We start from the raw sequence: 27,166 nt of genomic DNA on the forward strand, positions 1-27,166 counted from the left end.
TTTTTGGCACATGAACAGTCAATCAACTGAAATAGATAAAATGCTGGACAACATGGAAAGGAGTTAATGAGCTGGAATCTAGGATTGCATCGAGTATTAAGGACAGGGCTGCATACATTACATAATATTCTGAGTCCTAATTAAAGGTAGACTATGTTAAACCTTTCAGGCCCATTCAAAAGCAGCACATCACATCAAAGAGTTTTGCTAATTAGCACTGACACTGCTAATAAGGCCCGCCTTTCACAGTTTCATTATGATTCTGTCCAAACAGCTTCCTGGATCAGCAACAGAAGACTACTTTTCATTCTGTTCAAAGACAGACCTTTTAGTGCTTTAAATGATCATGAGTCTCCTAACGTCTGCGTCTCTTTTTTTTTTTTTTGCACCGTAGAGCCAAAGTAGTGGAGGATAATTAATGCGAAAAAGCATTAGAAAATCATTACAGCAGTAGCTGCCAAATGCCACTTCAAGTCCACTCAGAGGCAGCGCAGCAAAACATAGCTAGTGCAGTGGCAGAGGCAAGTCCACTGAAGGTGTGACTCTATTATCAAAACTCTCCCATAGTCACATTCACAGCCACAATGCATCACCGCCAAGCCCTGAATCTTAACATTTGTTAAACAGTTTTGTCCTGTTTGTCTAATTCTTTCCTTCCTGAGCTCTCCTCACACTTATTACCCAGCACCCAGAGGTGAGAGCAGGATGCTGTGATTTCTAGGCATCATTCTCTATGCATGAAACCCACAACTGGGATTTCTCAGTAGCCAACAAGACAAGGCAATTCCCTGGTGTGGAAATTTGTGCAACTTCCACCTCTCTCGTACTTCTGTCCTGTCCCATGCTGTTGCCGTAAATAAGAATTTGGTCTTGGTCAACGTTCCTGGTTAAAGCTGCACTAGGCAAGGAACAGTTCACCCAAAATCCAAAAAGCAAAAAAAAAAAAAAACAAACAAACAAAAAAAAAAAAACAGTATTTTACCACTCACCCCTAGTACAATCTATCCATCCGGATCTGTGATATGGCAAGGTTTCCAGTCTGCTGTGATGTTCTCTGTCTCTCGGGACCCTAATATCTATCCATCCCCACTGAGCAAATTAGAGGCTGATAGATCCAGTTTGCTGGTGTTCTTGACAGTTTTGATAGTTTGATAGTTTCCAACAAACTCTTGCTTTTGGAAAGAGTTGTTTATTGATGACTTTTTTCACCTGTAAATTTATGATGGTTTGAGCCCAAGAAACAAACATCTATCCAGCTCCAGTGTGTTTCGGGTGAGGGGAGACAGGGGAGAATGCAGCAGACTGGAAATCTCACCAAATCACACATTAGCTATCTAAATGGATAGACTGCACTGAAGATAAGTGCGATTTTTTTTTTTTTTTTTTTTTTTTTTTTGGGAGAATTTAGGCTGGAATGTTCCTTTAATATCAATACACACCCATCTCAAAGCTCACAAAGCATGGCTGCTTTAGAAAAGAGTTTATCTCAGTTAGTGGGGATGGGAAAGAGTAAATAAACCAAATTCTGGTGTCAGGTGTGCACAGTTTTCGCCACACAGGAAGGGGACAAATTGAATCTTCAGAGCGACATCCGACAGCAGTGAGCGGGCGCTCCGTCCACAGAACGCCGGACTCGCCAACATTAGACATTTTACCACTCCCATCCTGTCAGTATTCTTTGATACAAAGCATCACAAACTGGTAAACATGTGTGCGCTGTGTGCAGTTTACTGATGTCAGGAGAAATCAGTACTGTGTAAAGAGATCAGGACATCTGTAAACTTGCACCCCGCCGGAGCCACCAACATGCAAAAAGTGTAGTGCAGGTTTAAATAAGGACGGAAGAGGAAGTGCATCTTTAAAGTTTTATCTAGAAATTATAACTAAAATAATTTAGTTAAGAAAAATACATAGACACTCAGGGAGACAGAACTCAACAAAGATAGTTCACACCGTAATATTGTTCCAGCTGCTGCATTAATCGAGCTGATCTTTTCCTCAGGGTCCCCTTTTCTGTCTTTGCACACGCCTCCTGAGACCTGCGGTATGTGCATCATCCTCAGGGGAGGCACGCCTGACTTCAACAAACCAATCATAAATTAAGCTTCATAAAAACCTTTTTCCAGAGTGCATTGTTATTGATGTTATTTCGTCTATCTCCACGGTGCAGGCCGGCGCATTAATCACTTGACAACGTTCAGACTTGCGGACGGAGTTTTTGTTGCAGTGGATTCATCAGTTTTCAGGGGAGAGACTGGGAATGTTTAACAGCTTACTTTCAGCTTTGCCACAAACTGGTTACAGTGCTCGGCTTCAAACAGCATTGTGAAGTGCTTCAAATGTCTTCTCAAACTTAGATTCTTAATACTTCAGTACCTGTAAAAATCATGTCTGGGACCCTGTAAACCCTTAACTTAAAAAAATCTGAGTAGATTTGAAGAAGAAGGTGTACGTATGTAACACCCTCAATGGCTGAACTTGATTAATGAAGCACCATGAGCTCTATAATGATTAGAATATTATCTTGTAAAGAGATATGGAGTAAAACACTAATCTAATACAGTACCTGATTAAACAGAATGCTAATGAGGATCGAGGAGGACATTATCATCTGCAAGAGGGTTAAACATCACAATTAGAATTATGTTTTGTAGTTAAAATGTTCGTGTGTAATTATCTTTTCTTCCACCTTCATAACCATAAACTGGAATGGAGGATAATCAGTGTACCTCCCATGTGACTATATCGAACCCCGGTTCCATTTCAAGGACTATTAATGTATAATATCTGTCAGACATTACGTTATTACATTTCCTGAGATGAAAGAATACCTCTCTAAAATGTTGCCCCTAACTTACATTAAACATCATGTCTACTACTCTCACAAGGATGAAAATTTAAAGAAATCCTTTTTTTTTTTTCGCGGTGGTATGAGAGCTTATGAAATTGGTAGCAGTCAGGAGAACACTATAGTTTCAGCACAACTTTTGAACTTTTCAATCGTTATTCCCTTTGAGTAACTGCCAACTCTCATACAAAATGTAAAAATCCGCCAAAGCTCATGTTTTTGCTCTCTGTGTGCAAACAGGCATTGCGTTAAACCCCCCGCCCCCCATCATAAATTTCGCATCAAAACACATTTCTGTTTGACAGCAATAATTTAACGAAATCATCACTGCTGTGAATTCATGCGCTAATGCATAACTCACTTCCGTAATTGCACAATAAGTTACTCCGGAACCTTTAAGTGCCACAGCTGCAGAGGCCACACCCTTGAGAGCTAAACCGAGGATTAATGCTATTCAGACGGCAGTTAGTTTTGATCCAACAGACACAGAGGTGCACATCATGCTTGTCACCAGCGATGATGATCCCTCCCCCTCCAGCACCTCTGCTCCAATCAGGCCTTGCCGATGCAGGTTCAGGATGGAGTCGGCGATAATGCGGGCCGTTTTTTTCTGGTATCCCCCGGACGTCACCATGAGGATGGGGATGCCCCGTCGCTTCGCAGCCCTGAACACGATTTCATCTCTCTTTACAATACCCTGGCAGAGGATGAGGGGGGACAAGAAGAGAAAACCTGGTATGTCACTCTATCCACAGCCTGCGATGGTAATCATAATTTCTTTGAACTCTGTCATGCTGAAAACAGAATGTCTATGCACATTCCCTTGCAACAAGGGAGGGGCTGGAAGTAGCCCGACTGTTCTCACATCTCACTTCTCCACACGGGAGCACTAATAAGACTCTCGAGCCGGCATGTATGGGAGGGACCGCGAGGAAACACAGATCCCCTGTTGGTCTGGGAATTGAGATGGGAACAGCTTGTGTCACAATTCACATTCATTATGGAGCAATTTTCTGACACCAGGATTGATTCTGGACATTATTAGCCATGGCAGAAACACATGTTTAACCAGAATTGTTGAATAACAATCATTAAAGCTGCATTAAGCAAGAGCTTTATGTAAAAATGTGCCCATTTATCAGCCTAAATCACAAAATGGAATGTGAACAGAGAAGAGATCCCATCCAATTTGATTGATTTACTTCAATCGGACACAGTCTTGGAGGACAATATTGAGTTTAACCAGTTTGTGTCCAATGGGAAAACACCTGATAACATGGATGTGGTGTAGACCACTGCAGTAGAGTCCAAGTCAAAATACAGACAGGTCCATTACAGCTTGGATTCTTACCTATATAGTGTTATTTGCTGTTATTTTTCCATGTAAGTTTAATACATCCAACAAATTTGGTCCATTAAATCCTTCTCTGTCACCATTCAGCTTCACTGGAACTGTTCTTCTCCAAAATGAACAACATGACTGTGAGCAGGGGACACTAAGCTGAAAAAATGCTTTCAAGGATGTCACCCTGTAGATCTGCTATTCTGGAAACCAGCTGACTGAAGGAGAGCGATGAAAATAAAAAAAAAGAAAGAAAAGAAACAGACATGTGTTCCTGTGCATCCTTCAAAACAATGTTTTAAACTTTATGTCACCACTCAAAATCATGTTGCCTTCCAGTGTATCTCTACTTTCTATTCTGGAGAGCTTGTACAGCTCTAGTTCTTGCAACAGAGATTGAGCTCATGGATCAAACTTGATGGATGTGTTACACTTTTATAGACCAGCAAATATCACTATATGGGTCAGAACTATCACTTTAAGCTCCAGGTAAAACTCAGTCCAAAGGGGATCAAGACCAAGTAAAGACTGACACCACACCATTGAGACCAAAATAGAACTTAACAGTATACATGCTTTTCCAAATGCTTAAAGGAATAGTTAATCCAAAGCTAAAAATTTGTCATTATCTGCTCAGCCACATGTCAGGTTAAACACTTGGAACAGGTGTAGAAATTTTGGGGGATAAGGAGGTAAATATTGGACTTGTAGACGCACAGTGCCATCACCTGGCTTCAGAACATGTGCTTTATGCGGTTAGAAGTAAGTTTTTGCTCACTTTGGAACTTTTTGGAAAAAGTTGAGTGATTCCACTGAGGCCACCGCTGAGACAACTTTAAGTCAAAAACGATATGAAACCTGGAGCTTAAGAGGGCACAAAAAGTATTCTTGAGACTGACCTTATGAAAGCTACCTGCTTGTTAGCTCCTGAATAATTGAGATGGTGGGTAAGTGACAGATTGGGATACCTGTGGTGATATGGAGAGTCCTCCGAGGGGGTCTCCATCCAGAATGTCTGTCCCGGCGTTGTAGACAATGATGTCAGGTCTGACCTCGTTCAGCGCTCCCTCAGAGTGCAGCTCGACTTTCTGAAGGTACTCCGAGTCCTCGGTGCCCCAGTCCAGTTCCACTTTCCTCTTAATTGCTCCTGGACACGCAGAGAAATCAAGATTGTAATGGTGCAACTTGCACTCCTCAATTGATCTGTATCTTGAAGCCACACAAGGTAGCTTGTATCAATAAATTGGCCATGATAAATTAGCAGCAGCTATTCTTAGCTTACACATAGCATAATTGTTGTAGTATTTCATGCAACGATTTCTTTCTGCACCAGAGTAAAGGCTTACAAAATCATTCCTCACATGCAGTGTAATGCAAAGCTCAAATATTCTCTTTCAGATAATTGAATTCTTATACAGTGTTCAGATAAGTAATTGAGTTTCTGTTCCTACAGTACTGTTCATATATGTAATTCTGTTTCATTACTTTAGTTAATTAGTATGCATTTTTAATGCATTAATGCAAGTAGTGAAAAAGGTTAATTAGGAGGCCTTCGTGTTCAAAGTTCAAACAGAATTAAGTGACAAGACCAGGAAAGAAGAATGCAATAGCATGTACAAACGACATTCTTGGTAGTTTTTTAAGCCTTTTAACTGTACTGAAGGGAAGACAGTGTCCAGAAATGGTGTGCTTTTGTCTTTGAAGATACTTAAATGTCAAAGAAATAAATGTGTCTTAGAGGAAAAACATGAAGCAGAATGGGACTCTATGGTCTTTATCTAAAACAAACCAGAATGTACATTTGTTTCACTTAACTTAGAGCAGGAAGAGGCACGATTAATTGCTGAATCGGTCTAATACTCAATTAATTGCAGAGACAAAGACAGCATATGGACAGAGAGAAGTTTTACATCTGAACCATGTAATTTTCACAGAGCACCGTTTCCCCTTTAGACATGGCAAGAGCATGACCAGCCATGCAAAAATATCTTGAAAACTGTGTGTGTAGGTAGGTGTGTGTGTGTGTGAGAGAGTGTTAAATAGAGAGTATTATCAAATATTTTATTTTACGTAGACCAGGCTATTGTGCAGTAGGCTTAAAGACTGTGAGGCAGCTGGTTGACATGCAATTATAATGTGACTGATTGAGCTTTATGACTGGCAGACAACACTAAAACATATGACACGATGCAGCCACACTTCCACCGAGCAGCCAAGCCTATTGGACAGTGCCAGATCTGAGAGCAACCTGTGTTCATGTCAGTGAAACTCAATTTAAGCTCAAGGTTGTGCTAGCTTCCTTACTGACAAGAAGTAGCGAAGATAAGCTAAGACATACGACCGACTGATAGCAACTTTTGTGAAAGCAAGTACAACTTAGTTTTGTAAATTGAAGACTCTACTACAGGTCATGCTTGGTTTTATTAAGGTGCTATGTCACTGAACCAATGGCCCACTATTCCGAAACTCAAATAGTCCGAAAAATGTCCCAATGGACCAAAAACCCATGAGTCCGACAATCCGATATCCCAAAAACAAATGCCCATTGCTCTGAAAATACACACTGGAGTTGTTGGACTTCAGTGACTGCCAATGCTATGCCGAGAAATGCATCCACCCCTGTTTACCCTGATCTTAACCTGCGGAAACCACTGCCTAAATTTAACGAAATTAACGGGGTGGACATAATTTGGGAATAATGGGCGTTTCTTATTGGGATGATGGGCCATCAGACTAATGGGCTGTCAATCAGATATTTTTCAGACTACTGGGGTTTTGGAAAAATGGGCCTTTTGACCAATGGGATCCCCCATATTAAACCTTATAGGCTAAAACCAGATAACAGAACATTTCCCTCATTTATCTTTATGAGTTTATCAAGGTATTTCTGAAGGAAGATGAAAACAAGAGATGAGGAGGAGGAGGATATTAAGGTAGTCAGACAAGAACTCGATTGACTAAGGATTGATGTACCTGATACAGGTTTATATTTATGCTTCCTCAGTATGGGAGAGAGTCGACTCACATCAGCGACTATGATGTCTTGTGAATAAAAACACAGGCTAATTTTACATTTAGATGTAAGTTAGTGTTACTTATGTTCATTTCAACTCATATCTCTGACTTACATACAGACCTGAGACATCACTGCACTCACAATGTTAACTCAGGGAAAAAATGGATGCCAACAAAAAAGAATATTTTCATTTTCCTCCAGGGGGAAACACCAAAACTGTATGCAGCAGTATTTGCTTAAGAGTCTTATACTGATGCAATCATGCAAACAACAAAAGGCAATTTGTTTTTTTGCATTTTGTGTGCTCTGATGTCACTTGAACTGAAATTGGAGACACTGGATGATACCTGAAGTTCTGAACTTGTGACTGGTTCTGTTCTTTTTTTTTTTTTTTTTTTTTTTTTTTTGAAGTGAAGGGATAAGATAGTATAGGAGAAAAAAAGACAGGTGTGGAAGATGGAGGAACAGAAGAGAGAGGAAGAGGAAGAGGAGAGGGTGGAGGCGGAGTGAGGCCAGTTCCCAGTGAGGCAAAGCACAGGCTGTGAGGATGGGATCCCAAGTGGCCACAACAGGTACGATTCAAACCCTGGCTTTGCAACACGCCACATGGCAAGTCTCTACAGTAACTCCCAGTGCTGTAGCAGATGTTACACTTCCACTTGTACGATAAAACTGTGCATAATACGGATCTGCGTCTCACACCACCACAGGGATAGAGGGGAAACACTGCCGCAGAGTATAGTTAGAGCCGGTGTTAAACAGTAATACGCTCTCTGTCAGATCACCTTTAATGTATTGACAGATTAATTGCATAAAAGCCCTGATTGTGGTGTTTAATGGCCACTGGGTGACAGATTTCCTGCAGTGTGCTAACAGAGTAAGCGCTGCTGGTGGGGAGGGAGGAGTGAAATCAAGTCATAATTAAAATGGCAGTCAGTGACACCTAGGGGCCAGAATTAGAGGAGACAGCAACAGCACCTCCCACCAGTCCACTACCCCCACCACTACTGCAGGAATCAGAAGCAGCAATATGCTCGTTTCAGGGACAGTATGCATTAGAGTAAAAGTACAAAAGAATACTGATGCTGCTGTGATGAACTCCACTGAGGATATAAATTTTGTTTTGATGTGCCTGACGCAGGCATGGAAATGAGACTGTCACGCAGGACAGTGAAATATCTGTCACTGGCAAGTCTCTAGAGCAACAACTAGAAGCATACAGTGCAAGTGAAAAGAGAGTGTGTCTTTCACCCCATCAGTACTCATGTTATTCATGAATTTGAATCATGTGATTTTAGATGACAAAAACAAAAATGACATGAAAAGCTTAGTGCTTTCACTTACTTTTGGCAAATCCATCTCCCGGATAGATGTAACGATTATAGACATCCATGATGAAAACTCGCTTGTCATCCAGGAAATCGCGCTCGTGTCCATTTCCCTATGGAAGAATTGAACAGAGAAAGTCACCTCCTCCCCTAAGATCATTCCGCAATGACAGACTGAATCAGGTAATTGGTTTGCACCCTCGATGACGCTTCATTTATGTGTAATACAAAGCAGCCCATAACTCACAGCTGTGTGACAGTCCACTAGATCACTTCGCTGTGCCAAAGTCCACACAGATGTCTCTTAGATCCATTTTATTTACCTGTGATGTGCTGCTGTGACTGACAGGGTTAGATGAGGGATAAATAGCCTCGCCGTCCATGGGCATTAAATGTTAAAACACTCATAAAAAAGGCATGGCTACTCCATCACTTTTCATTTCCTCCCTTCCATATGTCAGCCCAATTGTCTAGCTCCTGTCAGCTGTACATTAGCCATTGTGCCAAGCCCACTATTAATCAAAGAAAAGGAGGATAGATGGGGCATGCAGGACAATTTGGAATCAGCTGAACATCCTACCCAAGCAGTTGCATAAATCACTGATGCTGAATGCTAATGGGCATTAAAGGCACTATACTCATATAGGCAGAAAACCTTTTTTCAGTATCTGGCAACGCTGCATCTGCTAAAGGCAAAAAACAATGTACAACGAGGTCATTTATTTAATACATATATATTGACTTAGCGAGTGTACAGCCCACGCATGACTGGTACTGTCAGAGATTTGAAGTTAAAAGAAATATGATGCCCATCTCTGTGCTTATTAACTGTCTTTAAAATTGTATAATTGGGGGAAAAACATAGCATTTACAAGAGTATTAAGTAATTTATGACTTTTATCGACTTCTAACAGCACCCAAGAAGCTGCAATTACATCGACAGGTCTCTGGCACAGCTTATAGTAGCCTGGAATTGACAAAAGTAATATATATACGTTTTCACGATAAAAATGAATAAGTTAGGTAATTAGAGCAGAACATCCAATAGAAACGCCTGGTGAAGAGGCAATATATCACCGTGAAAACTATGCTCGCTCGCTCAGTCATAGTCTGTCTCTTCACCTTTAACCCCCTGCCCGTACAAAAAGTTTATGGTCACTGTGTCTTATGGGGCGGTAAAAATCTTACTCAATGCACTTTTAATAGTCAATTATGTTACATAGCGAAGGAAATAAAACTAAGTATTACATGAAACTTTCAACTGTCCATGTCAGCAGGTCAACAAATACCTTTGCAACAGAAAGGAAACACTGTGCAGTGTGCAAACAATGTGCAAAACACAATGAAAAAAAGGTAAGATTGACTCATTTCCGTGAAAGGTATCAACACCGGGGTTTTAGCTGCATTATATAAGTACACCAACAAACTCATGCTGCACTGAGGATTCCTGCAGGCTTTCTGCAGACAATCACTAAATCAACATATAAGCAAACAGCGCATGAATTCTTCTCCACCTCTAACTGATGGCCTTGCCAACTATGAATCAGCTCACATGCTGCATTTTCTCCCAGTGACTGCTTATTAGTTCTGTCTTCTCCCCCACATACTGTACAATAAAACACTGCTGCTACACTACCATTTGTTACGGTCAGCCAAAACACTTTTAATGGCCGAAATTTCCTCCAGTCCTTTAAAACACATGGCTGCCCTCCCCTACCATGTTCAAACATCTGTAATAAATACCAGTTGCATCCATTTCTGTTTAACAAAGCCTGATCAAAAGGGCAAGGAAATAATGGAAACAGAAAGATTCTATCAATTAGTGCGTTTGTAACTCTGTAACAAATCTCTGAGGGCAGTGACAAAAGGCCCTGGCATGGAACAGTAAAAGGATTTGGGTACAATTACATATTCATCATATTCATTATTTTTTTGTTTGCTTGTTTGTTTGTTTGTTTGTTTGTTTGTTTTTTATCATGCAAAGGACCAGAAGCTTATGTTTTTTTCTATGGCACAGTTGCAAGACCAGATGACAGGATATCACCAGTGATGATCAATAACTATGGTATACCATATTCATAATACATTCTAGATAGATAGATTACATATGTTGGATTGATAAACAGGTACATGGATAGATCTGACTGATGCATGCATGGATAGACTGGCTCTCGGGATGGACTTGAATTAGGATTCAATGGATTGATAGATTTGATTTAGTCCAATTTGTTTGTTTTAGTACAATTTGAACTACTACAACCCAATATAATTTCTGACCCATTTCCAAGTTGCCATTTTTATCCAAAGTCGCGTTTTGGAAATAACAATACTGCGGAAAAATATCAGTCAGTTTTCAGGACACAGCATGGAGTCGGCTCTTCTTAAAATCTACTGCTGTCTCTTGACTTTTGTAAATGCGCTCTACTAATTCTGATAGACCTAAGCTCTGCGTTTGATACAGCTGGCCATACTATCCTCCTGAATTTCTGAAGCACCACTCTAGCATCCAGGGTAGTGCTCTCCAATGGTCTGCCTCCTATTTTCCTGATAGACTTTTCTCTGTCAGAACTGAAAACCTGTTCTCCTCGTCTGCTCAGCTGTGGAGTACCTCAAGGCTCTATGTTAGGGCCAGTGTTATTCACCTTGCACATGTTCCCATTAGGCCCTCTCATCCAAAAATACATTTCCTATTATTGCCACATGGATGATACTCAGCTATACCTTCCAGTGGAGCCTTGTAAAAATAATAATAATGCAGTTAGCTCCCTCCTTGACTGCCTCCAAGATGTGAACGTTGAATGGCAAAAATTCTTTTACATCAAAGAAAGACCGAAGTGGTCCCTTCAACTCTGACAGGGACACAGCTAATCACTTACGGCCCCCTGCACCTAACCTTCATGCCCATGCCACAAATCTTGGTGTCATTTTTGATCCAGCCTTACAATGTGACAACCAAACACACTCTGCAGTGAAAGGTTGTTTCTTTCAGGACCAGAAATATCACCAAACTTAAATTGTTCTCATTTCATTATCTGAAGATAGTCACTAATGCCTTAATTTCCTCTTGGCTGGATTACTGCTGTGCTCTATATTTGGGAATTAGAGAGTCATCCCTGTCTCGCTTGCAGCTGGTGCAGAACAGTGCAGCTAGACCCCTAACTGGTACCAGAAAGAGAGACAGCATCAGTGTCCCTGCACTCACTACCTGTCAAATATAGGACTGAGTTCAAGGTTCGGTTACTTCTTTTTAAAGCTTTAAACAAATAACAGGGGTAAGGGTGATCGTGTGTTTGCAGTAGCCACTCCAAAGCTTCACTTAACTTAACTTAAGACCCACATGTCTCACAGGCCTTTGAGTGTCCTTTAGTGCTTTACTTTTTACTCTTCTGTTTGTTTGTTTTTTTAAATTATTATTTTAATTTCCATCTGTTCCTTTACTTTTTTTTTATTCGTGTATGCATTTGCAAGAGTGATGTTATGTTACCTCTTCTGCGTTTCTGCTTTTACTTTTTTTACATTTTATTTTATTGTACAACAATTTGGTCAACGCCATTTTTTATGTGTGTTATAAATAAATGTGATTTGATTCGGTATGTGCAACATAAAAAAGAAATAGCACAGTGGAAGCTTGTCTCTGCAACAATTTAACTGTCTCATACATGAAATCCTTCTCAGACAACCTGACCGCATATAGAAATGTTCACTATACTGTGTATGCACAGTAATAACCAACAGATATGGGCATGCCTCCACAGCGGGGGCTCAGTAAAGCTTGTTACTTGGTCGGCTTGTATGGCAACTAAATATTGATCATTACTGTTTTAGCTTTTCAGTGCTTTTACACTAACAATTTGCTGTCTTGGTGCATAAGCAAAACAGAAAAGGCTATAATCTCAATTTATGTGGAGGACAAGAGCACTTTAGGTGTCATGTTCCAGGGTCCTAATTAGGATTTTGCCATGCATCCTCAATATTTCTCTCTGCCCTGATATGTGCTGAGAGGAGCAATTCTGGCCCATCTCCATGCTTTCATGCAGATTTGCTCTTTTGTACTTGTACAGCCTTCATGAATTATTTACTTAGCATCTTTATTGATCACCTACTTCTGTCAATATAGGTAAAAGGGCATCATTACCATGCACCCATACTTCAAAATGAATAAAGCTGTATTCCTGGAATATAGCCATAGACCTTGGGAACCTTGAGACATCATCAATGTTAACAAAGTTCCCAGGGCTAATTGGTGGTGGATATGAGTCATTACGTTGAAAACACAAAGTAAGGCTAAAATATGATAATCAGGCTCCCTAAAATGTTGAGTCATTATTCTCAACTGCTAGGGGTGAGCTCAATCTACTCACTAACCCGATAAACATGCTCTGCTGTAAACAGGAGCTTCATACCATGGAGGCATGCAAACAAAAGCCCAGGGCACACACTGGTCTAGTCTCTGCTATGGAGTGGACACTAATTTTTTTTGTAGCCACAGGCTGTTTTTTTATGCAGATCAGAAAGATATGAATTAGAATTAGAAGATTTGTTTTAAAAAAGATCAGGTTGCCTTTCAATTCAATAAGATCAAATTTTTAAGTGACTGAGCACTCATTCTTGATGATTTCATGTACAGTGGCCTAATGTGTAAAAAAAAAATGCTTTTTAAACATATACCACAGAATCCTTATGAAGTCAACAGTTACCTCTCTGTATCTGACCTTGACCTTGAGGAAAGAGTGACCAAAAAGTTCCCTGAGAGGAAAGTCAGCGTAAAATGCAAAAAATAAGATCACACAATCTTACAGCCTTCTAATAAACATTTTTACAGCATTTATAGACTTTTGACACAAATATAAAGGCTCTACATAAGTGGTCTACGTATAGGATTTGTGTCTCAGAAGCCTATGAGGGCTGTAATAGGTGTGTATTAATACAAAACTGTCTTTTTTGCATTAAAAAGCAGCTTCCCTCTCAAGTATTTCTATACTTTCGTTTTTTTTTTTTTTTACCTTTTCGCGAACCGATTTTCCACTTACTCGCATGCTTTAACAAAGAATCACATCATTAAATAGTTAAGATGCGGTTAATAGAAGTGACAGCATGCTATTAAGCCTTATATAGGTCCGTTTGGCTGGATGGAGGTGACAGCTTTGTCTGCTTTTATAAAGTCTGTATAATAAGCACACACTGGTCCCACATGAGGTGGCTTTGTCAGAGATGGAAAAGTTGCAGTTGACCTGCTGCAGTGCTGCAGCCTAACAGGCCTCCTGTTATTCCAAGTCTCGTCTAGTCTCTAAATCCCACTCTGATGCCAAGCCAACTGTCACTCAGCAAAAATAGGCTCCCTACCTTTCAGAACAAGAGTTAGGATAGATTAATACTTTACTGCAAGATTTTCACAATAAAAACAACAGTGATCACTCTCTTCAGCTGTGCATTCTCTTGCCTTTGTGCGTTGAATTCATAAATAGTCTGCACAACCTGTCATTGCAAATGCTAAGTTTACCTTTCGTCCTTTCATCTCGACTTTGGAACAGATGCAATAGCTCTGTCTGAGCCCAAGCCCTGTCGCTGCTTTAAATGTACCTAATAAAAACTTAAAATTGATTCTAAAATTAACAGGACAATGTTACTAAAATAAGAGTCATATGATCTCCCTGTGCAGTTCTAGTTAAAGCCTCGCTGCTGCTTTCTGAGCTACTTGCAGATGAAAAAGGAGCTTTACAGCGGAGGCAAGAATACAGAGTTTCTGTAGTTGATATGGGATTTATCCAAGTCAGACAAAGGACAGAGATGACCTAATTTTTTGAGACATATCTCATCTGTTAGAAACAAGGCTGAAGAACTCTTTGGACTCATAATTCAGACAGAATAAAAATATGACTCACATTTCTGGCAAAAAATTCTTTCAGACTAGTTCATCAACATTGTCTTTAGTTTCACCGGTTGTCTTTGGTTCTGGGAAATATGGCAACTGCGGATTTATTGCCATTACAGTGAAGAAAGTTTTGAAAGTTTCAACACATTTTTTGTCTCTTTGACATTAATTGCACTGTGTTTTTGGCAGACTATCCCATTGGTCAACTAACCCTTTAAATAAGGAGAATAGAGACCCACTTTGTGTCCCCAGATGATCGTTTTCTCCAAACACGTTAGCACGCTAAGTGAAGTTGCTGTATTCCTTTAGGTTTATAAATATTATTTGTAATAGTTCTATAGCAGTCACAGAAGTTGTAGTTATAGTTGCAAAGTTGTACAGTTTTTTGACACAAAGTACAAGAAGATAAGGGTTATAAAAAAAATTAATAATGACAAAAAAGCTAGGTCAAACACACATGTTGTTATAGCATCAGCAAACCAGAGACTAGTCAAGTCATTACTGGTCCTGCAGATTTGCCAGTGATATTCCAGCATATCTAAAGCCCGTAAGCACTCAGCAACTGTTAGCCGGTGGAGATGTTGTTAGATACATTCCACTGAATATGACAGCGAGGGCCAATTTGGCCCGCAGGGAGCCTCATTGATTGGTGCAGTGGTAAAAGGGGGGTTATCTTGTCATCAATGTCAGTTCCTTAGCAGCAATGTGCATTGACACTGAGAGAAGTAATGGCCTCGGCTCACCTGATGAGCATCCAGATCGATGATGGTAGCCCTGGAGATGCCTTGCACTCTCTCAAACAGAAACTAAGAGATGAAGAGAAAATATTATCTTTCTCTCTGGAGACGACAAATTTCACAGTTTACCGTTCTTATTGAGAATTCCAACACACAACCTCTGCTTTGCAGGTTCATGCCCTGGGCTGTTTAATTCAGCCGTTTAGGGGAAATTACATTCAGGTGACGCATGGAAACATCATGACTGAGTTAAAATAAGCTAGTTATGCTCATACTCCTATTATGAAAAACGCAGTTATGATGGCTCTAAAGGGTTTCTGTGACATGTAAACATCTTAAGCAAAAAAACACTGAAAGATGGAGGGCAGCACTCGCCCACCTTCAAAAACAGACAGGAATAATACATAGAGTACACCATGATCTCTTTGGCCATAATTTATTTATGGTGCGACGACGGTATAGATCATGGTGTAATAAAGGTTTTCTTCCTGTCTATTTTCGACAGTTTGTGTTTTAGCACCACAGACTAAAGGCTTCCTGTTGGATATCACATCCAACTGCACAGCAACAATGTAAACACGTTACTTTCCTCAGTTTTGATTTTTGCCATCTGCGCAAACTCAAACTTGCACAGCTTTATGGTATATTGTCATGTCAGTCAAAAACAATGTTGGTGAGTGGGACTTATGCATTTTCTATTATAAATGTCTTTCCCTGCATCATAATTAACCAAGTACTGCTCAGTCAAAAAGTAGCTGGGAGGTAGAAAGGAGTACAATTACAATTAAAAACAAATGAGTTTGTTTTAAGACAATATTTCTGCTTGTTTAAAATACTAAGAGGATATTTGCTTTCCTGTGTATTTGAGTGAACGTACCACATTAAAACACAGTTACAGTAGAATTATAAACAGTAATTAGAGCAAAGCTATTGTGCTCGTGCACTTGTGTTGCTTGCAAAAGCACTGTTAAACCTTGTTTAAGTGGATTTACGTGGTAAAGACAGCAAACCGGGGGCGATATTAAAACAATGGCAGCAGGCTAATGGTTAGCACTGGGGCCATCCAGCCAGTATTCAGCACAGCAACAACAGCGAGAGGAGGAGAGAGTCACTACTGCCATATGTACCACTTCAGGGGTGCATGAAATGCTATCAAATATTCTAAATGGGTGAACTATCCCTTAAACCAGAGTATGACTGTTTGATTGAATGTTTTTTTTAATGATCAGTGGCTAAAACTGCAGACAGCATCGGTCTTACCTTGATGGCTAGAGTGATGTCAGCGTAGGCACAGAAGCCCCCTCCCCTGTCACTGGAGCAGTGGTGGAAGCCTCCCCCTGGGAAACAGAGAAGCCCCTGGCTCAATGTCAGGGCCATTAGACCGGCAGAGCAGGTCACTATACATCTGAGAAGTCCATTATTCAAAATGACCATAATTGACTCCTTGAAAAAGGCTGTTATTGAGTTTATTGCTGGTTCCGAAAGCGGTTGCCGTTCCCCTGTGGAACAACAATGTGCGTATTGACACCACAGTGAGGGTTGCTCAATCATCACCGAAATGCCTGAAGAGGCAATGGACAGAGTGGCAATGAGAGACTGAGAGGCGGCTTTATGACTGGGATAGCCATTCATTTAGGTGAAGAGCTTAAGCCCCCTCAGCCCTGCAGTACTCATGTTCATTAAACTGTGGTGGAGAGCAGAATCTTAATACAGGGACGTAAGGAGATGTGCGAGGTGTGATTATAATTTATCGTACGGCCTCCAAAACACTCTTCTGTTACTCTGCCTCTACATCCGTAAAGTGTTGAGACACACAAAATGCAGATCTCAGATGCATCTGAATAACCTTTATATCTGTATTAAAAATCTCGATTAAAATCATTTTTATTGATGCAGAACAATCTTTTCCTGATTCATCAACACAAAGTGTGAAGTAGCTGAGTAAGCAGGACGTGCAAAGTAAAAGTCTGATGCTGCTTTCTCCCCTCGCTGCTTGGCACAAACCACAGAAGAAAAAAAAAAAGGATGACCCCGGCTTTTCAGCCAAAGACCTCCTCATCAAGATGGGGGAGTCACTCCGGACACTGATGGCAGCAAGTCAGAGTGGAAATGCAAAAACATCAGGCAACACACACCATCACCCTTGTCAAAGATGGTATCTATATGAATTTATACAACATTTTATGATATGTATGGGTTTTTTTTCAATTGTGTGCCATATTCAATCAAGGAGTAAAAGCCGCTAAGATTCAGTTTTGAAATAGCTCATTTCTGTTCCCAAGGACAGTCCTGTATTACTACTGTCTTCAACAAGCAACAGAGAAGAGTGATTTTGAGGACATAAGGCAGCATTTTGTGACTGAGGACTAATGGATCTGTTATGACAAAAAGATCATTTAGATGTCAACTCAACAGTTAACATGAAAAATGCAAATATCTTCCCACTTATCCCTGGTGCAATCTATCCATCCAGCTAGTTTCGGTGATTTGGCAAGGTTTCTGGTCTGCCTGTTTTCCTGTCTCTAGGCACGCTAATGCAATGGAGCTGGATGGATATGCATTAAAACATCAAAAATTCACCTGTGAGCAACTCATCAACAGCTCTTTCCAAAAACAATGACGCAGATATCCAGCATAATCGACAGCCCGCAGAGACGGCAAGTTTCGTTGTAACATCAACAAACTGGGTCGGAATGAATGCAAATTTGAGGCGGTTTCAAGACTTTATTACCTGGATGGGAAGACTGCACTAGAGGTTAGTGGGAAGATATGATTTTTTTTTTAATATTTTGGACAAAGTGTTTTTAAAGTTCACATAATGTTTGCATAATTTCAGAGAGCTAGCCTCCAATTCAGTGGTGATTAGAGTCTTGCTTCACCGGTTTCCTGCTTTCAGAGTGAGCTGTTCACGCTGATGTCTGCTGATTGGACTGTCCCGTGCTTGCTGAGTGTTATGCTGTGATCCCACTGTGATTCTAAAAGAAAAGTCACCGACTTAAATCAGACTTCAAAAGCCACTGACACATCAGGAGGATGATCGGCTTTGCCATTAACGGCATGGCGCTGTCAACTAAAGGAAAGGTCCATCAGGCACACCATTTTCCTCATATTAGAATCACATCACGTGGCTACACAAAGATGGATTGTCTGTTTCTCTAAATCAGACCAGTGCCAGTACTGAGAAATGGACTCACCTACATTTATTGCCCATCCACGCTCAACGGCCAGTTTTCCTGCCTGCAGAAGACACAACAGTTCCAGTTGAACATTTTTTTGCAAGAGAAAAACATTGGAATAATAGCCTACTATCATTATTAAATGTCAATTTATGAAGCAAAATTATCATTGCTTATTAGACGCCACAAAATGGAACCACAATCACCTAACTGCCGTTGTAGACGCCAACAGTTGAGGCTGTTTCATGTAACTTTATTAAATATATATATATATATATATATATATATATATATCTTAAAGTAATCTCACACAAGCAGCAAAATCTGTCTATGATGCTGGACGGGAGACAAGTAGGAATCCCAACCACATTCTCTCCAACACGTAAGACATGTAATTATTTTTCACTGAACAGAAAGCAATGGAAAACGCACAACAAGAGCCGTCACACAATTACCCCTGGGGTTCCTTGGATGTTGCTGTACAGCGGCCATGGAGTTGAAAGGAAATGTAATCAAAAATTTCAGCATGGAATAATTTTTCCATTACCTCGTTACCCTTTAGTGGTTTGGCCTTTGGCCTGCAACCCCCCGCTAGATGAGATCACACACAACACATGCGGTGCCGGTGGGAGGGAAGAGTAACCTGTGATCAAAAGGTTACAGGTTTCATCCATGGGAGCGCCACTAGGCTCATCAATGTGTCCATATGTGCCATCCAAGCGTCCTTCAGCAGGAAACTGAAGCCCTTACCGGCTCAGCTTGTGAGTCACTCTGGATTAGAGCATCAAACAAACGCTCAAAATGCAAATGTAATGTAATACTGGAGCATACAAATACCTATGGAATAAAGGTCTATGGTGTACATGTTTTCACGTTTCCTTGGAGAATCCTCTTACAGCCCCCAAAGTGAATTATACTGATGACTAGACTGTTCGCAGGGAGAGAGACAGCCAGTGTTTGTACCTCTCACATGCTGAGATTTAATGCTAACAAATATGGCTATGCATAAGGAGGCTGTTGTCTAGCTTTAGATAGCCTCATCCTTTGAGGAAATCACTCAGGGTTTACATACTACATTTCAAAAACAGAAAGAAAAACCATATGAATCTAATAATAAAAAATAATAATAATAAAACTAAAAACCACTGCCTAGTTGTTTCAGTGATTGATGGCCCCAGCGTAATCAGATCGTACATAGTTGAGACAGATAAGCTATAATCATGAAAGCCCCAAGGAAGTTCCCTACTAATGTGTGTGTTAGCTCCGTAAGAGCAATACTGTGACATGTGCAGGGATAGCTGCTCATTCCAAAGGCAGGTCAAGATTTTTTTTTCGCTGGATGAAAAAGGCAGTTGTCTGCCACGTATTCCAGGAGCTCAGCGTGCAGGACGCCTGAGGGGAAGAGATATGAGCTGTGGAGACTGTGTGTAAATGCCAATATACCTCTCTGATGGAAGAGTAATAACACATATTAGCATGTATGCACACACGCTGCCCATGACTAAACTACTCTGCTGTCTGGAGGGAATAAGTGCTCCATGTAACAGGAAGTACCAGGCATCTTTTACTACAGCCCCTTAATTTCATGTGCATGGCTGCATGAAACATCAGTGATAAAATGCAGCCCTTGGAATAAAAAGACCTTTGGCATGAAGCTAAGCCTCAAATCATTTGAAATTATATTAAGAGCATGCACTGAACGTGGATTTGTTTGGCAGTAATTTCAGAGAGCCATACAGTGTGTCTCATTTCCAGATACTAATGAGCTCATGTGCATTCAAGTCTGCGGCCACGGTTGCATCTTAGCTGCGATTTATCCCTTACTCCTCCTTTCTGCATAACAAGCCTAATAGAAACCTCTTTCACTTTCCTCCTTATGCTCTACTGAATACACAGTTAGTGGCACACAGAGGACAACATCAATCAATAGTTTATGTTGTAGGGAAAAGGAAAGGAAACTCAGAAACAAACCTAAATGCACAACCCAGTTAATCCCCCACATGGGGATTTTCAGTTATTGATTCCAAAATGGTAACTTCAATGTTAACTTAATTGGTAGCCTGGACTTTCATAAATCAGACTTTTTGCAAAACAAAGGCACATTATCTAGGAATAAGACCATATAACATATGTTTCTGGAACAGGCATAACGAAGTGGGAACTTGTACAAATAATCTGGTGGCATTTTAATGGAATTTGATGGAACCAATTGGTTTCACAGGAAATAGAGGAGTAATCATACTTCAGTTTGTGCAAAATGAAATGTGCAAGTGATCCAATTATTTTTGATAACCAGTTTTGCATGCAAACAGCAGGTGCCGACATATGGGGCCACCACTATATGGGACTGTGATCCTTCAAAAAATCGTAACAACATCTTTATTCATATTGTCTGTAATCTGGCAAATAGATGGGTGCTGCTTTACTGTGTAAATCTTGTGGAACTACTTCTTGAACAAAACACAACAAAAAAGTTGCTAATGCCGCAGCGTCCAATGCAAAGCTTGAAAGTGATACAGTGTTTCAAAGCTAAACAATCTGAATATCCTTTCTAACATTATGTATTATCAAGGGCGGAGCAGCTCACTTTTGAAGTACAAAATGCCATCTCTAGATACAAGCACAATAATAAATGATGCTTGTCTCTGCATTTTTTATCACAGGAGATAAAAAAAAAAACAAAAAAAAAAAACAAAGTGTATGGTGGGCAACACTCTGGTAAACACTCTAAAAGAAGCTCAACATTTCAGTGCTGCTACAGTGATCCACATATTTTAGACTATTAAAGTAATGGGGATTTGCAGAGCCAGTGCACAACTGGCCTGCTCCCAATATTCAGGATGAGCCAGTATGGATGCTGCTATTTGATACTCTGCAGATAACCTTTCTAATACAGGTAGGTTCTCCAGTGCATAAGTTGGACATCCAGAGCATATTTGCAAAGGGACTTCATTTTCTGCAGTTTTAGGAAGATATCAGATCTCTCAGTTGGAGAAAAATGGATTGCATCAGAAATATTTTAGTCTACGGTGGCGAAACTTGTGCTCTAACCCTGCCTTGAAAATCATGCTGGAAATATTAGAGTTACGAGCTGAATGGCCCCACAAACTGGTAAGCATTTATGGACTTTATAAATGACTGTAACAATGTAACAAATGATATAAATTACTGCATTATCATTATTGTTTGACATCTCAGTACTGGTGTATGTTACTAGTTTCACTATTTGTTTAGCTTTTAGTTGTCGCACTTTTCTAATGTTAATGAAACAAATCACATCAATCAAACACACCAGTTAACTGCTGCTTGCTTTACTTTGTTCTTTCCACTCCAACACAAAGTAGCACTGTGTTGTTTGATCAATGTAAAACATCAGCCACAAAAAAATGCACATTTTGTGTGTCACTGCAGCTAATGTAATAGTTGAAGCTGGCATTAGAAGTGGCTTGCAATTGCATCAGAACATTAGCATTGGCTGCTTTGTAAAAATCAGCCCGCTGGCTGGTTTGCTGGCTAACAAAGCTAAAAACCAGCTGTTTGTTCAGATTAAACGGGACATTTTTTCACAATTCTTCTTTTGCAGTATACTCTGGGGCTGAGACAATGCAGTTTGCTGTGCCACAAAAACCTCAGTTTAGAAACAAAAGTACCATTTCCATTATAGTTAACTGACCTACAGAGCATCCACACTAATCATTTGCACACAACTCCCTTTTTCTAGCCCAGAAATACAGCTACACAATATTGTAATTTCTTTATATCCATTTAATTATTTTTCCCCAAAAATTTAAACACATGTGCTTAAACATATTTGTTGCTGGACTGTATTGTCTGAGATGCTGGCATATAATGGGCACAATCATTTGTAGCAGATGTTGTGATTTGTAATGCACCTCAAATTTGATTAAAAGCACAGAAACTGTTGTGGATTATACTGTTATTTAAAATTATTGTACAACAGAACTTGATCTCTTTCACATCCTCTGGTAAGTGAGGGTCTTAGTACATGGACAGGCAAAATGGGTATGGGAAAGGAAAGATATTTTGCAAATTAAACCACGAGACAAAGATGCACAAAAACAGGCTCTCAGATATCCTACCATTATAGTCCCTCCTGTCTGCGTCCTCAGAGGCCTCAGAACCTTCCGCTGCACCAGGAAGTTGGGCAGAAACAGGAGAGGTGGGATTTCTGTAATGCTCGCCACCACCAGAGACCACTACAGTGGAAAAAAAAAAAAAAAAAAAAGACCACAATCACACATGCGCCACGGCTCTGTCACTCACACTCATGTGGAAAGCATTATAAAAACACAAACGGCCTTCAGTTGACTGCAAAGCACAAAAGGCAAATTGGGAAGGCCAAAATTGCATTCTTCCGATGTGCATACACCAGGGTTCGGACGTAAGGGTGAAAAAAGCTGACTCAAGAATGACATTATAGAGCTGACAATAGGCTTATGCACAGAATCTCAGCTCTCATGAAAAAAGGACAGTATAGAATAATGCGAATTCACAGCTGAGTACTGACACACCTCTCTTGAGGCCTCGCAGATTTGGTTCTGCATGCAGTAGAGGGGAGAGAGAATAAATACATAGATGCTTTTGAACATGATGGAACTACTGTTACTGGCTTTGCTTTTTTTTTTTTTTTTCTGCAGAAGACAATCCCATATCAGAGAGTTATAGTCACATCTCAGGATTCCTACATCACCACTACCTATAGACTGGCCGCACCTAACTGAATCTATTCATAACTATTCTGTACAAGTATATGACCAACACTGCGGATCCGACGCAACTCCTCTGTGTGATAAATTGCAGAGGGATGACTAATGCTACTCGAGGGACTCAGAGGAGCTATCTGCTGAATATGCTACAACATGACTGATTTGAATGAGAACCAATTCCCCTATGGGATAATCCACTGCATTCCGATGGTGCACTTTTTGGTCTCTCATTTCACCTCTTGCATTACAATAGAGAAAGAAAATGTCATGACAGAGGAAGCAATAAGCACAGGGTAATTCCTGGCAGCTCGGTGTGTGAAACAGAATCACATCAATGTTGATTTTAAATGACTCTCGATTGATTATTGATAACAGTCTGTTTGACGGATTCCTCTCAGATTACTGAACGAACAACCTTTCCGTGTCACCAGTTTTGAGTGATGCATGTGAAAAAGGGCGGAACGGAAAGACGTGAAAAACTGCGGACATGCCATGCTGTCCTGATGAATGTCCTAACATCTAAGGTCAGGGACACCGGGGGACAAGTCAGCCACCTTTAATCTGTTGAGGTAGCGTTTGGTGTGAACCACCAGCAGATCCTCTTCCGTAGCTTCATGGGCCTCCACGATATTCCCATCAGAGATCAACCCCTCCTCTGAGAAAAAAAAAAATACAGTAAAAATAGTTGAAGCATAAAACCAGTATTGCAAAAGATGCTTGAAAATTACATGAAAACCTTGTACTCTAGTGTCAAACAGTCCTTAATGTGCTGATTAAGTTTCATCACACTAATGCTGCATTCAAGAGATGATGGAAAATTGGAGTTTCTGGCTTCTTACTTAAAAAAAAAAAAAAAAAAAAAAAAAAAAAAAAACTGCTTTTAAAGGATCAGTTCACCTAAAATACAAAAAACAACATATCCAGTAGTTTCTGTGTGACTTGGCCAGTGTTTCCACTATGATGCCATCTTCCCTGCCTCCTGGCACCCCAACACTGTGGGGCTGGATGGATATTGTTTTGTGGAGTTCAAACAGTCGAATTTTTAGGTGTGAAAAAAAAAAAAAAAAAAAAAACCTCAATAGTGACTCAGCTTTCCAAATACGGTGACACATACCCAAGATAATCCACAGGCCCTGGGGGTGAAGAGATTTATTGGGATCTATTTCCTGTCAAAGAACACCAGTAAACTGTATCTGTGCAACTGTGCTCTTTGTTGGAGGCATGGCAGAAGAGAAACCTCACCAAATCACACTGAAACTATAAGACTGCATTACAGACAGGGATTTTTTTGTATTTTTGGGGGAAATGCTCCTTTAAACATGTTTATCATCCTCAAAATACACTAAAGTCCAATTTTTGATATAAATATAAACTCAATTCAGAAAGAAACTTATTTGTATTATTTCAAAAAAAAAAAAAAAAAAGAGCTGCTGGATACATTTGCTATAACATCCAGTTTTTCCCTAATTACTGCTGGTGCTAGATGTGAAAATAAAAGTGTTTTCCTGTGTCAGCAGTGGCACGCTTTTTATTTGCACTCTGAACTTCTTGAAGTTTTGCGAATTCATTAAAACTACTTACACCCTATTTTATATGGTAGCTAATGTTTTCCCTAGGCCTCAGACTGAAGCCAGGGCCGGGTCTCATCTACCGTACCTGCAGATTCCCAGAGGGAGGTTTCTCTAATTATCTCTGCTCTATTGCTCTGCCTTTCCCCCTCTGCACCAACCAAACCTCACCTCTCCACTCTTTGCAACTCTCCTCTTTGTTCCCTGCCTCTCTCGCTTCTCTGATCCACTCTGAGCTATTCCACATACATCAGCTCAAGGAGATGTCCTCCCCATCTGCCACTGTTTTGCATTGTCCTACCTTTTAAGAAGCGGATGACTTTCCCCCACTTTCCCGCATCGAACGGGTGGAGCTTTTCAAGGCCCATAAAGGTAATGTTGTAGTCTGGGTGGTACACAATGGGCATACATGATCGTGGGACACTGGCATACAGTTGAGTGCGGTGAGAGCTGCAATAAAAAAAAAAAAAAAAACTTCAAAAGGTATTCAATACAGCATTGCTGCATAAATTTTGCGAGGAGTATAAGTGATTTCCCCGGTGGCCTAATAAGCACAGTTGGAACTGGGTGGCTGGTTGTTTGTGCTCACCTCTTTTTCCCTTCATTATCTTCTTTGTGAGACATTGTTTTCAGGCATTTCTACTTTCATCTGCAAATGAAAAATGATCAACTGACAAATGAATCACATGCTGTGGCAGCTGTAAATTCTTACATTAATTTAATATAAATGCATTTGATACAATATAATTATATTCCAATTTGGATGGATGCAGCCAATTACTGGGCAGAGATAATCAGTTTCTGTTTTTTTTTTTTTTTTTTTTTTTTTTTTTTCCTACAGACAAGAGTGGGAATTAAATAATAAATAAATAAATAAATGAAAAACTACATGAACCAGAATGCGCTGTAAACTTTGCGCATGCGCCTAGGTATATAAACATTTCCAAAGACGCAATGACACAAGGAAACGCTTCTCCCGACTGACAGCCTCCGTGCCTCTCACATATGTCTATGGAAGGCGACCTCAGCTGATTTACAGCTCACATTAACGCTGAAATGAAAACTCTGCTGCAGCCCTAATGAGACACAGCATCGACTGGACGCACAAAACAGAAAAACACTGCCTCGCATCACGGAAATCTTTACTCACCTGCTATGTATAATAATGCATGTCCGCAGTGGACGCTGGAAATAATCACTTGTGACTGCCAGTGTGTCCTCCCCGACAGAATACAGACGGGATATGTTGCATTAACACAGAGAGAAATAATTTTTTTGCAATATTTCTGCGACTGTATGTTCCCTCCTGCTCCTCCACTAGTGTACGTAGAATACGTACGATCACCAGCCGCGGTTTCCGTCACTTACGCTCGTTGCGCACTTGAAATTTAACCCTTAGAGAGAAGGAGCATTGAAATTAAAAGCCTGAACCTTCTCTGCCACCCGTGTTATGTCAGTAACGTAACATATTAACCATAGGTAGATGTATTGATTATAGTAAATATTCCCACTTTATCATTTTGTGTAACCAGCATACTATTTGTCGCCTGTATTTTTATTTCTGCAGTAAAAACTGTATTACATTCATACTCCTTACTCCTCTCCCACTGCCCATCCACATTTTTTTATTGTGATAAAAGTGGCTGCTGCATGTGTGCATATGAGCCCACAAGGGTTTATATTTTTTTGTTACATGGCTTTATTGTTTTTATTTATTTATTTATTTATTTATCACTTATTTTATGTTCTACATTTGTGTCTGAATTCTGCTGGATCCTGTTGCTTTTGCTGCTGCAGCAACGGCCAAACTCCCCCCTTAGGAATCCACAAAGTTTCATCTGATCTCCGTATGTGCAGCATATTCCCTTTAATAAACCCTGTGAATGTCAAAATATTTGAAATGTCAGTCTGTTGATTTGTCCCCAGAGTTCCAGAGACTATACAGCAGCCCGAATCCAAACACAGATCGTCACCAGCAATGCATGGACGGAGTAGTCAAAATAATGCGGCCTGTAATTCATGTGAGTTGGATTACTCTGTAATCCTGCCTATTGGCAGCTGAAGAAGCAAACGTCTATAAATAGCAACTGTATGTTGCCTAATGCTTATGTAATAGTGATGGTCTGCCTCTGGGACGAGAGAAGACATAATCTGCCTGCTCATTGGTGATCTGCTAAAACCTTAACAAAGAAGAGAAAAAAAATCACTGTAATATTTACAGTGTGTCTGGGGTACTGGGTACTGTACTTTATGGTATTATTATAGCTCTTTTTCAGGGATATTTCTTTCCAGGGAACAGTTTGGCCAACAGCAACCAACTGTAGGTTTATATATGGTGGAGGAAATACATCCAATTTCGGACACCTACAAGTACTTGCCAAAAGGAAGTAGTAGTCCTCTCTTTTTGGTTTTTATTTGACTACCATCATTGGTGCTCTGTGTTTTTTCAGCACTGCACTTGTTATAGACCCCTTCCAGTCCAACAGTGAGTGGGACTGTGACATCTTTATACATGGATTTTCTGTAGATGGAGTTTGAGTTTCAATGGGCGG

At 40.2% G+C, this 27,166-nt stretch overlaps 1 protein-coding gene across 1 annotated transcript; it reads right to left on the reverse strand.

Annotated features, from left to right (window-relative positions):
* Window positions 1–25,954, reverse strand: hdac11 (histone deacetylase 11). The gene is made up of 11 exons (XM_030051180.1): window positions 25,765–25,954; window positions 25,204–25,263; window positions 24,916–25,064; window positions 23,601–23,701; window positions 22,420–22,536; window positions 18,338–18,380; window positions 16,404–16,480; window positions 15,150–15,212; window positions 8,551–8,647; window positions 5,159–5,337; window positions 1–3,545 (listed from the first exon to the last, which is right to left on the reverse strand). The coding sequence occupies exons 2-11, from the start codon at window positions 25,236–25,238 to the stop codon at window positions 3,303–3,305; spliced, it is 1,104 nt and encodes a 367-aa protein (XP_029907040.1). The 5' UTR covers window positions 25,239–25,263; window positions 25,765–25,954; the 3' UTR covers window positions 1–3,302.
* Between the last annotated feature and the right edge of the window lie 1,212 nt (window positions 25,955–27,166).

This window comes from Myripristis murdjan, chromosome 5, assembly GCF_902150065.1.
Source record: "Myripristis murdjan chromosome 5, fMyrMur1.1, whole genome shotgun sequence".
NCBI classification, from domain to species: domain Eukaryota; kingdom Metazoa; phylum Chordata; class Actinopteri; order Holocentriformes; family Holocentridae; genus Myripristis; species Myripristis murdjan.